The sequence below is a fragment of the Aspergillus tubingensis genome, assembly GCF_013340325.1.
Source record: "Aspergillus tubingensis WU-2223L DNA, scaffold_2, whole genome shotgun sequence".
NCBI classification, from domain to species: Eukaryota; Fungi; Ascomycota; class Eurotiomycetes; order Eurotiales; family Aspergillaceae; genus Aspergillus; species Aspergillus tubingensis.
The window spans coordinates 1,123,452-1,135,696 of NW_023336276.1; the positions used below are offsets into that span (position 1 = coordinate 1,123,452).

General features: G+C 51.0%; 4 protein-coding genes across 4 annotated transcripts; 1 reads left to right on the forward strand and 3 right to left on the reverse strand.

Annotated features, from left to right (window-relative positions):
* Positions 1 to 349: 349 nt before the first annotated feature.
* On the forward strand, positions 350 to 2,497 carry AtWU_00959 (F1F0 ATP synthase subunit beta; the record flags this gene model as incomplete). The annotated part of the gene is made up of 7 exons (XM_035496074.1): positions 350 to 360; positions 482 to 648; positions 791 to 876; positions 939 to 981; positions 1,120 to 1,436; positions 1,499 to 2,348; positions 2,415 to 2,497. 7 exons carry the CDS (start codon positions 350 to 352, stop codon positions 2,495 to 2,497), a joined length of 1,557 nt encoding a protein of 518 aa, XP_035351967.1.
* Positions 2,498 to 3,738: 1,241 nt separating this feature from the next.
* On the reverse strand, positions 3,739 to 6,257 carry AtWU_00960 (1,4-alpha-glucan branching enzyme GLC3; the record flags this gene model as incomplete). Its single annotated transcript, XM_035496075.1, has 8 exons — positions 3,739 to 3,765; positions 3,827 to 4,457; positions 4,508 to 4,843; positions 4,896 to 5,587; positions 5,650 to 5,762; positions 5,818 to 5,917; positions 6,020 to 6,144; positions 6,203 to 6,257. The coding sequence occupies 8 exons, from the start codon at positions 6,255 to 6,257 to the stop codon at positions 3,739 to 3,741; spliced, it is 2,079 nt and encodes a 692-aa protein (XP_035351968.1).
* An 846-nt stretch (positions 6,258 to 7,103) lies between these two features.
* Positions 7,104 to 8,982, reverse strand: rhgB (putative extracellular rhamnogalacturonase; the record flags this gene model as incomplete). Its single annotated transcript, XM_035496076.1, has 4 exons — positions 7,104 to 7,912; positions 7,985 to 8,186; positions 8,248 to 8,286; positions 8,347 to 8,982. 4 exons carry the CDS (start codon positions 8,980 to 8,982, stop codon positions 7,104 to 7,106), a joined length of 1,686 nt encoding a protein of 561 aa, XP_035351969.1.
* Positions 8,983 to 10,428: 1,446 nt separating this feature from the next.
* Positions 10,429 to 11,328, reverse strand: AtWU_00962 (transcriptional regulation of mitochondrial recombination family protein; the record flags this gene model as incomplete). Its single annotated transcript, XM_035496077.1, has 1 exon — positions 10,429 to 11,328. One exon carries the CDS (start codon positions 11,326 to 11,328, stop codon positions 10,429 to 10,431), a length of 900 nt encoding a protein of 299 aa, XP_035351970.1.
* Positions 11,329 to 12,245: the final 917 nt, after the last annotated feature.

Consider the following 12,245-nt stretch of genomic DNA (forward strand, 5'->3'; position numbering starts at 1 on the left):
AAAGCTCGAATTGCTCCCAGTATCGAATCAACGCCCCGACCGCCAGCATCACGGACATATGGGTGTCATTAGATTCTGCAGAATGGACTGGTAAAGATGCGGTCGCCATAGTAGAACCTCCTAGTGACTGTCGGCGAGCTGAAAGCTGGTTACCATGCTGGCCAGCGCGTTGCTCGGTACATCACGGGATCGTCGGCAAAACCGCCCCGGAAAGGCTAAGCCGGACACATTCGCCCGTGTCCACCTCAACCTCAACCTCTTCCCTTCCTTTCCCTCTTTCTTCCCTCTCCCCATCCTCTCGTCCCTTTGACCTTTTCTATACCCCATTTCGCTCTTCAACACCATCAAGATGTTCAAGAGGTGTGTGACTATACTTCCCCGGATCCCTACTCCAACCTTTTACATTTTAAGATAATTTTTTATCTACCTTTCAACCTTTTTAAAGGCTTGCAACTAACCATTTCTTTCCCCCTTGTTACAGCGGTCTTGCCCGGACCTTCGGGAGGGCTGCTTTTGCCCGACCTACCTCCGTCGCCCGTCGCGCTTTCCAGCCTAAGACCAATGGCCTCCCTTCCCTGGCCCGTATGGCCAGCACTGAGGCCTCTTCCGTTGGAAAGATTCACCAGGTCATTGGTGCCGTCGTCGACGGTATGTGCCGGTCCCCCGTTCCAGAGAAAACCCTGCCGGCGGCTACGCGAAAATCTTTTCCGAGCCTCGATTCCATCCACAATCCCATCAAATTCGACTCAATGGCCATCAAATGAACACGATATCTGACTCTCGCCAACAGTGAAGTTCGACGGTGACAAGCTCCCTGCCATTCTCAACGCCATTGAGACCGAGAACGGTGGCCAGAAGCTCGTCCTTGAGGTTTCTGTACGTACACCAAAAATTCGAAGCTACAATGACATCAAGCTCTGATAGCTAACCCAATCTAGCAACACTTGGGTGAGAATGTCGTTCGTACCATTGCCATGGACGGTAAGCTTCCTCTCTCTCCCATGATCAGGAAAATAGAGATTTGCTTGGCAATATCAACCTCTCTTGTCACCGCTTTCTCTCTAACCTGGTCCTTCCACGTGTACTCGTCTCGCCGTGGCTAACATCAATGTTCCACAGGTACTGAGGGTCTGACCCGTGGTGCTGCCGCCCGTGACACCGGTGCTCCCATCACCATCCCCGTCGGTCCCGGCACCCTTGGCCGTATCCTTAACGTCACTGGTGACCCCATTGACGAGCGTGGTCCCGTCAAGGCCGACAAGTTCCGTCCCATTCACACTGAGGCTCCCGAGTTCGTTGAGCAGTCCACTGAGGCCGAGATTCTCGTCACTGGTATCAAGGTCGTCGATCTGCTTGCCCCCTACGCCCGTGGTGGTAAGATTGGTCTCTTCGGTGGTGCCGGTGTCGGTAAGACCGTCTTCATTCAGGAGCTGATTGTAAGTTTCAAATCCATCAAATGGAGATTTTGTGTGACCCATGGAACTAACATATCACCTAGAACAACATCGCCAAGGCTCACGGTGGTTACTCCGTCTTCTGTGGTGTCGGTGAGCGTACTCGTGAGGGTAACGATCTGTACCACGAAATGCAGGAGACTGGTGTCATCCAGCTCGAGGGTGACTCCAAGGTCGCTCTGGTCTTCGGTCAGATGAACGAGCCCCCGGGTGCCCGTGCCCGTGTCGCCCTTACCGGTCTGACCATTGCCGAGTACTTCCGTGACGAGGAGGGTCAGGACGTGCTGCTCTTCATTGACAACATTTTCCGTTTCACCCAGGCCGGTTCTGAGGTGTCTGCCCTTCTGGGTCGTATCCCCTCTGCCGTCGGTTACCAGCCCACTCTGGCCGTCGACATGGGTGGTATGCAGGAGCGTATTACCACCACCACCAAGGGTTCCATTACCTCCGTCCAGGCCGTCTACGTCCCTGCTGACGATTTGACTGACCCTGCCCCCGCCACCACCTTCGCTCACTTGGACGCCACCACTGTCTTGTCCCGTGGTATCTCCGAGTTGGGTATCTACCCTGCCGTCGACCCTCTCGACTCCAAGTCCCGTATGCTCGACACCCGTATCGTCGGTGAGGAGCACTACAACACCGCCACCCGTGTCCAGCAGATGCTCCAGGAGTACAAGTCCCTCCAGGATATCATTGCCATTCTGGGTATGGACGAACTGTCTGAGGCTGACAAGCTCACCGTCGAGCGTGCCCGTAAGCTCCAGCGTTTCCTGTCCCAGCCCTTCACCGTCGCCCAGGTCTTCACTGGTATCGAGGGTAAGCTGGTCGACCTCAAGGACACCATCCGCAGTTTCAAGGCCATCATCAACGGTGAGGGTGACGACCTTCCTGAGGGTAAGTTTAAATCTTTTGATCTTCTAATTTGTTGACCAACATGGATGCTAATTCGTTTTTCTACAGCTGCTTTCTACATGGTTGGTGACTTCGAGTCTGCCCGCGCCAAGGGTGAGAAGATCTTGGCCGAGCTCGAGAACAAGGCCTAAATGTAATATTGTTTTTAAGCGCCCTTTTCCTTTTTTGTTAGACATGGACTTCCTTTCTTCCATGTGCCGTTTTCTACCGATCCGTGTACAGTACTCGAATTGAGAAAAGGGAGTTGAAAGAATGGCGAGGTCCCCCCTATATAAAAGGATGAGAGCGCTCTTAACGTACACCTCTCTGAAAGTCTGGATGGAAACTTCCAGGCTTTGTGTTACACTACGTGCTCATGTAAGTAAGTTAAAATGACCACAGTCAGCCTGATACCCGCTGGGCTGGGACAATTGTACTCAATTTCCTTTGTTACTCCGGGAGACCGTGATATCTGCTTTGTAGACATCAGTAGTATAGTACGTAGGGTGTAGTTCTGTATGATTCTGTATATCAAATCATAACATCCCTTCTAGGACACGTATCAACATCTCGTTGCCACAGCATCACCGTTCTACTACGTATATCCCATAAATACCTCAACTGCATTGCAACCATCTCAGCAATTAATATCATACTCATGTTAATTCAGGTAGTACTACTCCCGTTTCGCTACAATTTTAGGGAATAGTCAGCTGGCTAGTACGAGTAAGTAGTCCCAAAGTCTGATATATATATATTCATATAACGGAATGAAGGGCTGAAGGAACGCAATGGACTCACGGACAGGATGAGCTATCATGGCCAGGTACTACTTACTAGTACTAGTATTCAGAAGTAAGATCGGAATGGAGAACAACACTAGTCCTTTTTTATAGGTGTTTGTTACTTTGGGGTTTGAATGGATATATAGTAGTACTAGTACTCTCTGCATGGTGCCATGTACTATCATCTATCATTATTACTATGATGAAGAGATATAGTAGGTAGTAGTAGGGACCCGCCAGGCTACTACTAGTAGTAGTAAGTACTAGTTCTAGGTAAGTAGTAGTGGTGGTATGGTTCGGCCGATAGTGTGTGAGAGTGAGAGTGAGAGTGAGAGTGAGAGTAAGTGGGAGTGGGAGTGGTGGGTTTAGGGTGTGCTTAATGGTACTAGTTTATATAATGAAATTATAAATGACTGAAATCTCATGGTACAATATCGAAGGGATAAATCACAGAATGAACATTAACAGACGCTATAGACTAACTCAAACAGAACAATGAGTGGTGCATGTTTATTCACACATATCATCCCCTAAGATTTATGCTGCAATTGTCTGAACACAATGGCTTTAGCCGTGTGGAAATGTCGGGAGAACTACATGAGATTGACCTATAGAGTCTCTTCCAAGGCAAGAACCTATAATTTGACATGAATGTTAGCATGGTGAGTCTTGGTAAATGGACTCGATCGCACTTACCAGTGCTGTTCTCGTCGGGATATAGACCTGCAGATAATTGCTGCGGTTGTTCCAAGGCAGGTCTGTCGTGAAGAAGCGCGTCTCCTTAAGGTTACGACCGAAGCCACCGAACTCCTTGTCATCGGTGTCAAGCACGATTCTGTAGGTTCCGGCTTGCTCAACGCCCACTCTGTAGTCTGTGAAGCTGTTTGTAGGATGGAAGTTAAAGATCCAGAGGAGGCCTGCACGTTCAAAGACAAGGACCTTGTCACCCTCGTGCTTCAGGCTGATGTATGCTTGTGGGGAATGGAGCCAGCCGTATTTCTCTTCGGTTAGCTGCATGGCGCGGTCGAAGTCATTCAGGAACTTATAGCGGAGAAGATGGTCTTCCGTTAGGTTCAGTTGGCGACGTGCGTACCAGAACGAGTTGTTATTACCGGCACGAGGGAAGTCGAGCCATTCGGGATGACCAAATTCGTTACCTTCAAAGTTGAGATAACCCTCACCACCGAGAGCATGGGTAACCAGGCGGAGCATCTTGTGAAGAGCCATGCCTCTTTCAATGATGGGTGTAAACTCTGTCAACACGGACATGTGGGTGTACATCTCCTTGTCGCAGAGCCACATCATGATAGTTTTGTCGCCAACAAGCCTGCCATGATTTAGCTGTGGTCAAGTTAAACAATGGAAAAATGAACTTACGCCTGATCATGGCTCTCCGCGTAGGCAATCGTCTTCTCCCCGTGACGTCGGTTGACCAACGTGAAGGAGAGGTTGCCAATGTCCCATTCACTATCCGACTTCTCTTTCAGGAGCTTGATGTACATGTCTGGAATTGCCATGGCAAGTCGGTAGTCAAATCCAACACCCCCAAGGGCGTGCGGCAAGCACAGTGCAGGCATTCCAGATACATCCTCTGCCACAGTTATGCACTCGGGGTATAGACTGTGGAGCATTTCGTTGGCCAAGGTCAGGTACATCACACCTTCGCCATCTACTGAACCGCCGAAGTATTCGTGATATCCGCCAGAGAATCCACTAATGCCGAGTTAGTATTGCAACGAAAAGATATAGGAGACTAATCACGTACGTTCCAATCCCGTGGTGGACATAAAGCATACTTGTTACACCGTCAAAACGGAAGCCGTCAAACTTGTATTCTTCCATCCAGAAGCGAAGGTTGCTCAGAAGGAACCTCAGGACTTCATGGCTGCCGTAGTTGAACAGACGACTGTCCCAAAGATCATGCTGACCCTTCCCACCGGAATGGAAGTAGAGATGGTCAGAGCCATCGAACATGTTCAGCCCGTCCAGGACATTCTTGGACGCATGGCTGTGGACGACGTCAAGAAGCACCACCAAGCCCATGCTATGTGCTGTGTCTACTAACTCTTTCAGGTCTTCCGGCGTACCATAGCGACTGCTGGCCGCGAAGAAGCTATTGACCTGGTACCCGAAGCTGGCGTAGTAGGCATGTTCCATAATGGCCATAAGTTGAATCGCATTGTATCCCAGATACTTAATGCGAGGCAGCATATTGGCAGTAAACTCTTTGTAAGTTGCGACCCTCGTTTCTGGAGAAGAAATACCCACGTGGGCCTCGTAGATACGAAGGCTTTCGGGCCTCTTTGGGCGCGAATGCTTGAATTGATAGCGCTCAGTAGCTGGAGGGTTCCAGAAGACCGACTCATATGTCGGAGACACAGTAAGATCTTGCACGACACGCTTGATCCATGCAGGGATTCGGTAGATTCGTTCTCCTTCAGGAGTGACCATGGTTATCTGCGAAGCGCAGCAATGTTAAAAGAAATACGTCCTGCTTGGTTGACTCTATGCACACTCACCTTGATTTTGCTGTCATGAGGGATCACCGGGACCCCATCTTTTGCAGGCAATGTAATCTCCCAGACACCGAAGCTGTTCTTCGTCATCGGGTGGGCCGTGACATCCCAATTGTCTGCCAGTCTCAGTAATGTTTCACCGGCTGATATCCTCCGCATAGTTAGACGTACTAAAGTCCCCAACTAGCTCAGCTTCAACAGCATTAGGCGCCCATTCTCTGTAAGTGATGTCTCCATTGGCGTTGACATTGAGACCGTATCTCTCGTAGCCCTATCGGAAACGCCGTGTCAGTTGGTGTTGGTCATTCCAAACAACCCAGTTGAGTGGTGTCAATCATCTCGAACAACAGTAGCAGCAAGATAAGTCACTTACCCTGCTAAACTTGTCCAACCCGCCCTCAGTTTCATTAATCGTCTTGACCCAGCTCTCTACATACTGGAACCTCTGCTTCAGAGCATCGCGGAAGGGCTCAAGCCAAGGATCAAGCTGGATAACACCTATCGAAACAATTAGACGAAAGAAGAGACAAATGACTCTCAAATCAAACCAACTGACCTGTACCATCTGGAGACGCCGTTTGAAGGGCAGTTTGAGTTTCGGTAGAAGCCATGGAGATTGGATCGCCAGTGGCAAGAGATTAAGCTCTGGGGAATGTGGACCGTGGAGATAGAATAGATAATAGTACAACAAACAAGAGAGGAATCTAGTTAACGGCGTCAAAACAAGATGAGCTCTGGAAAAGAATAAACAGGACGAGAGGTGGGGAATCCCAACCGATGGGAAAAGTAGTAGGAGGAGGAGGTGGTGGTTGAGGGACATGCGGGGGAGAGTCGAGGCCAAAGCTCCTCTTTCTTCCCTGTTGGTTTGCTGGTTTGCTGCTGCTACCCTTCCCGCCGTGACATCACTGCAACACCCCTGCTTCTAGACCTGGTCTGCCCAGCCCCCCTCCTCCTTCTCCCTCCCTTCATTATTTTCTCGTCGCGCGCTTTGAATTTCTTGACATTGAATGTCAATTCATCGATGTGAGATGCTGGTTTACGATCTATGTTTGTCTACTACTACTCTTGGATGGTGTGTATATCCGTGGTTCACTGTGTTGTGATAACGCGACAGGAGGAAGCTGAGCTTTGACTTCAGGTACGGAAACAGGTACCCGCCCTACGCAGCAACTCGGGGCTCAGGGGGTCTGAGGGCCGGTCAGATTACTCGCGAGGCTTTGCGATAGCTACGGGCCACTTAAATACGCAGTGCGACAATATGTTTACAATAAGGCTTAAAGCAACATCATTTGAGGAGAATATTAAAGTCACTATGTTACACAAAGCTTGCACAGCAGCTGTTGAGAATTGAGCTACATGCTAAGGTACTAAAATGCCCTCTACCATGAACTTCCACTCAGAATCAAGCTGTGGGATGCGCAGCCTCCAGCATAATCCGGATTATAGCAGGTCCGGCTTTACACGTAGCAGACCTCCTGTCCACCCTGCTCGCCCTGTTCACCCTGTCCACTCTGCTCGCCCTGCTGGCCCTTCTGGCCGAATCCAGAAGCTCCGCTGGGGCCCTGGGGAGAGTTGCCAGCACCGCTGGGGGCAGCAAAGCTGGGAGCGGAGGTAGTGGATCCCTCCTGGGCACCCACAGCCGGGCTGGGGGTAACGGCAGCAGCGCTCGTAACAACGGCGGAAGTGGCAGCGGGGATGCTCTCGCTAGGGGCGACAGCGCTGGGCACAGAAGCAGCAACGGAAACGCTGCTGCTAGAGACAGTGGCATGGCTAGCAAGGGAAGAAGCAGCGGCAGTAGAAGCGCTGTCGGCCATCAGAGCACTGTAGGGAGTGGCACCCGGGTAGAAAGAGGTGGGGATAGTCGGGATGGGAATAGAAACAGTAGAGCCGAAGTCGGTGGTCAGATCGGCCGCCATCGAGGTGGCAGAGTAGCCCGAGGGAGCGGAGTCGACCGTGGAAGTGGTGGCCGAGTAGGAGACGTGGTCGTCGCTGTCCTGAAGGCAGAATCCGCTGCCATAGGCACTCTCACAAGAGTACCACTGAGAATCACCCTCCTCGGTCCACATGGCGAAGTCCTCGATGGTAATGTCGTAGCAAGGGGCACCATCGGCACAGATCACCTTGACAGGACCACGCTCAGCACCGTAAGCTTCGGTTCCCTTCCAGTTCTTGACAGTGATGTTGCTCAACTGAACACCATCGCCGTCCACTGCGCTCATACTGGCCCAGTAGCTGTCGATATCCAGGGAGTAAGCGTTGCCGTGGCCTGTTTACAGACAGAAAGAACTCTCAGTTAGCCTCATCGGGGACACATAATGTTGCGTAAGATATTACTCACCAATGAAGTTCTCGAGGAGGACATTCTCGACGAAGCCGCTACCTCCGTTGCTCTTAATCAACATCATGTTGTTCGAGTTCCAGGTGTAAATGTTGCGGTAAGTGATGTCGCTAACGTTGGTATCAGAGCCGAACGAACCCATACCACAGCCACCGCTCCAGTTGCAGTAGATGCTTTCAATAAGGATGTTCTTCGACGGACTCTATGATTGACGGTTAGTTTAAGACTTTCTTACGGGACACATATCGCCGGGATGGCCATACCTTGACAGTGACACACTCGTCCTTGTTCGTCACCTCGACCTATTGAAACAGTTAACGACCTGCATGCATGCAGGCAACATTCTGCTCTTCAATACTCACATCATGGACCCAAATGTTGTTACTCCAGACATCAATACCGTCCAGACCACCGTGGTTACCGCCGCGAATTGCCATGTTGTAGATTTCGCCATTGGTGCAAGTGTCGAGAGAGAAGTGGAAAGAGGGGGAGTCAACCAGGATAAAATCGTGGACCGAGAAGTCTGTAACCTCATACAAACGCAGCAGACGAGGGCCGCTCCAGTTATCATCAGCATGAAATTCGTAGCCCAGACCCTGCATGGCACCTTCGGAGGTGCTACTGAAAAGTTCGAAGTCGTTAGAGTGTTCGATATAGATCATGTTGCCGCCGTCCGTGCCAGTACGGTAGATAATTCCATCGATCTGCAGAGCCCATGCCTCACCACCGCTCAACCTCGCCCAGGTGGAGAGAGCATAGTCACCAGAGGGGACATAGACGAGACCACCAGACTTGCAGTCAGCAAAGGCAGATGCCAACGGCGCACCCAAGTCAGTAGACTTATCCGCCACAGCACCGTAGTCCAAAACGTTGCAAGTCTTGGTAGCTGCCTTGGTGGAGGCGGAAGTCAGCGGTCCCACGGAACCGGAGAGCTGCGCAGCAGCAAAGATGGGCGCCAGGCCCAGGAAAGAGAGAAAAGAGCGCTTGTCGAGAAGCATGGTGCTTCGTCGAGCTTAATAAGAAAAAGGAATGTGAGGTTACAAAAAAAGAGTGAAAGGAAGTGAGTCTAAGCACCCCTAAAGAATGAACATTGAGATATCCAACGGACTATGCCCACAGCAGGGGTTCCCAGGCGCTCTCTTTATAGGTAAAAGCTATTCAAGCGCTTCTCTGACAGTAGTCTATTTCCCGCTGTCATCTTTCTATTTCTAGAACGTTTTGCCGGTGCCATACCGGCAACCTCTGACACGACAAGAGTGAACTAGACGAAGCTATCGATACTATTGCTGGAACCCTCGAAGCAATTTTCCTGGATGTGGAAATAGTGGCACAATCCAAAACATCGAAAGAGCGGGATCGATGCGCTATCTCCCGGTTGAGACTTGCTCCATGCTTAGGGTGTTTGTCTTAGATAATTTGAATGGAGCATTGGCCCCGCCCATAGACTCAAATAGATTGAAGGGCTTAAGGAGGCATCGATACTGTACAGTTTGCTCCTGATCGGACCATCGGGCAAGCCATGAGGGACTATCGTAAGCGGCAGATGCAAGAGTCCTTTGATGAACCTAACTGATAGCAGACGACTCAGCGTTTATTGTGCAATCAAAATGCAAGAATCCTTTACCACTTGCTAGACAGAAAATTTCAAGCTTCCATGATGATTGCTGGGAACTTCCCCTTCCCCTACCTCAACGGAGGGTGGAGCTTCAATCTGAAACGCCCGAGGTCAAGACTAGGCCGGTGGCCCATAGCACTGATCAGGGGATTGGGCGGAGACTCTCAATCGGCGCATAAGCTCTTAATCAGGGTCTGCCGTGCATGCTAAATTGCAATATACTCTAGATGATTCCCGTTCGGATTTCTGAGAGATAGATTAAGCCAGCCCGAGTGATTGCCGGGCCCAATGGCCCAATGCTAGATGGTACAGGTGTAGCCTTGTGGTTATTGAAAGGAAATGAGGAGGATGCTGACCCTGCCGAGTGGTGGACTCGGCGCTAGTAAGCCCCGTACCCCGTGCTTGCCGACCGGACTCGGTTGCCTCTTCGGAATGTCGCCGGCCATGTTGTGCGGTTACAACTGAAGCCTCCTCTTTTCAGTCAGGACCAGTGGCTATTACGATTGTGATTGAGAACGCTAAGAGGTCAAACACAGGAAGAGAAATTGTTTTCACCGATTCATGAAGCTCTATGATTAAATATATAGCCATGTCTGCCCGCCCCGCAACAACATTCGACAATCCAGGGCGAAAATGGGTAGTAATATACAATGAGGTTCTCGTTGCTATTCATTGCCGGCATTCAAACCAGGCCGACTCCTCAGAAAAAGAGTATATGCAAACCTGATGTGAAGGACATCACTGCAGACCACCGTGACCGCGCACCCTGAAAGATGAACAATTAGCACTGGCTCCTTCATGTAACATCACCACGGAGAGCACTCACAATTTACAGGTTCTGACCGAGAGTGGCGACAACGCTGCCGACAGAAGTGCCAAGGGAGGGGAGGCCAAGGCCAGTGAGGAGAGAGGCGACGTCAGTAGACAGCTGAATGAGCAGGAAAGAGCCGTCCTGGCCGACGACGGTCAGGAGCTGCTCAACGGGAGTAGAGATGTCCTTGAGAAGGTCGCCAACGCTGCCGGCAGTCTTGATGATCTGACCAACGGGGGTTCCAACGTTGGGGAGGTTAAGGTTGGAGAGGAGGGAGGCGACGGAGGGGCTGAGTTGGACGAGCAGGCGCTTGGAGTCGGAGCCGGTGACTTCGAGGACATCCTTGACCTTAGGAGCAAGGTCCTGAACGATCCCTTCATCTCCCGAGCGCTTGAGGTTCTCGCCAAGGGTGCCGACAATGGATCCGACGGGGACACCAAGCTCCGGGAGTCCAAGGCCGCTGAGAAGACCAGTGACCACGGGGTCGAGCTGGATCAGAAGAGCCCTACCGTCCTTGTCGACAACAGTGAGAAGGCCGTCGACGACATTGCCGACATCCTTGAGAAGGTCGCCAACAGACGCAGCGGTCTTGATAATGGAACCCACAGAGGATCCAAGGCCAGGCAGACCCAGGCCAGACAGGAGCTTAGCAACCTCGGGGCTGAGTTGGACGAGGAGCTTCTTGGCGTCAGTGCCAGTAACAGTCAGGACCTGGTTGACACCATTGCCAGCATCCTGAACAATGTGGCCGGTAGCCCCAGCACTAGCACTGGCACTGGGAGTGGAGATCACGTTGCTGGAGACGGAACCAATGTTCACAGTCTTGGTGACCTCAGAGACTCCAGGAACACCACCGGTAGGGGCAGCGAGGGCCGAGGTGGCCAGAGCAGCAAAAAGAGTAATAAGGGAGGCCTTCATTGTGCTTGATGGTATATGATAAAGGAGATTGGAAGGGAAAGAATAGACTTTGGTATGTTCTTGTGGGTTTTGTTAAAGAATGACAGTAGTGGGCTTTGGTAAAGAACGAATGATGTGCTGCTGATGAGAGGAAAGAGGAGTTGTCGAGACGAAGAAAGCCTGCTCTTATATCCCATCGTCGCACAAGTGATCATCATGATTTCCTATCCTTTTGAGACCCTTAGCAGCTGGGACGTATAGCAACTAGCTGGCGGGTCAACTCTACGTGCTAGGATGTAATAGCAGTGGTAAGGATAGCAAGGGCGTATGCGTGATGGATGCAGCGTTGCTGGGTTGTGGAGACAGCTACGAGCTTGGTCAACGTTCGATTGTCCCTTCAAGCCATGCAAACCGCATGGCGACGATCAGGCGTATACAATAGTACCAAGTATGATCATGTGGGCTCCACTGTTGCTTTGTGGGTCTGCAGCTAAGCAGTTAAGATTTTGCTATTGGAATTGCCATGCTGTAGCTAGACTTACTGTCGCTATTTCCCGATGCCCGTCGAATGACTATCACCGGCAAGGCAGTGAGCCACACGAGCCGTGAACGTCGTCCGCCCAATCGGCAGCCACCCTGATCCGCTGATTGGCGTTGAAGGAGCATAAAGCCACCGGGACATTTATCGCCACTGCCATAAGGATCTGCAGCCTCATCTTACTAGGATTGTTTACTTCTGTGACCCATGCATTGCTGTTAGCCTTCTATACCCAGTAATAGTACACATACTATTGGCACTCGCCCTCACTAACGACGTTGAAGTGTGAGCACGTCATGTCTAAGACCATGTCGGGTCCCTGTCGATCCAAACCCCTCATGGAACAGTAATAAAGGGGAGTAGATTCGATGGTAGAAGTTGTATTGCTTTTTTCTGCGTG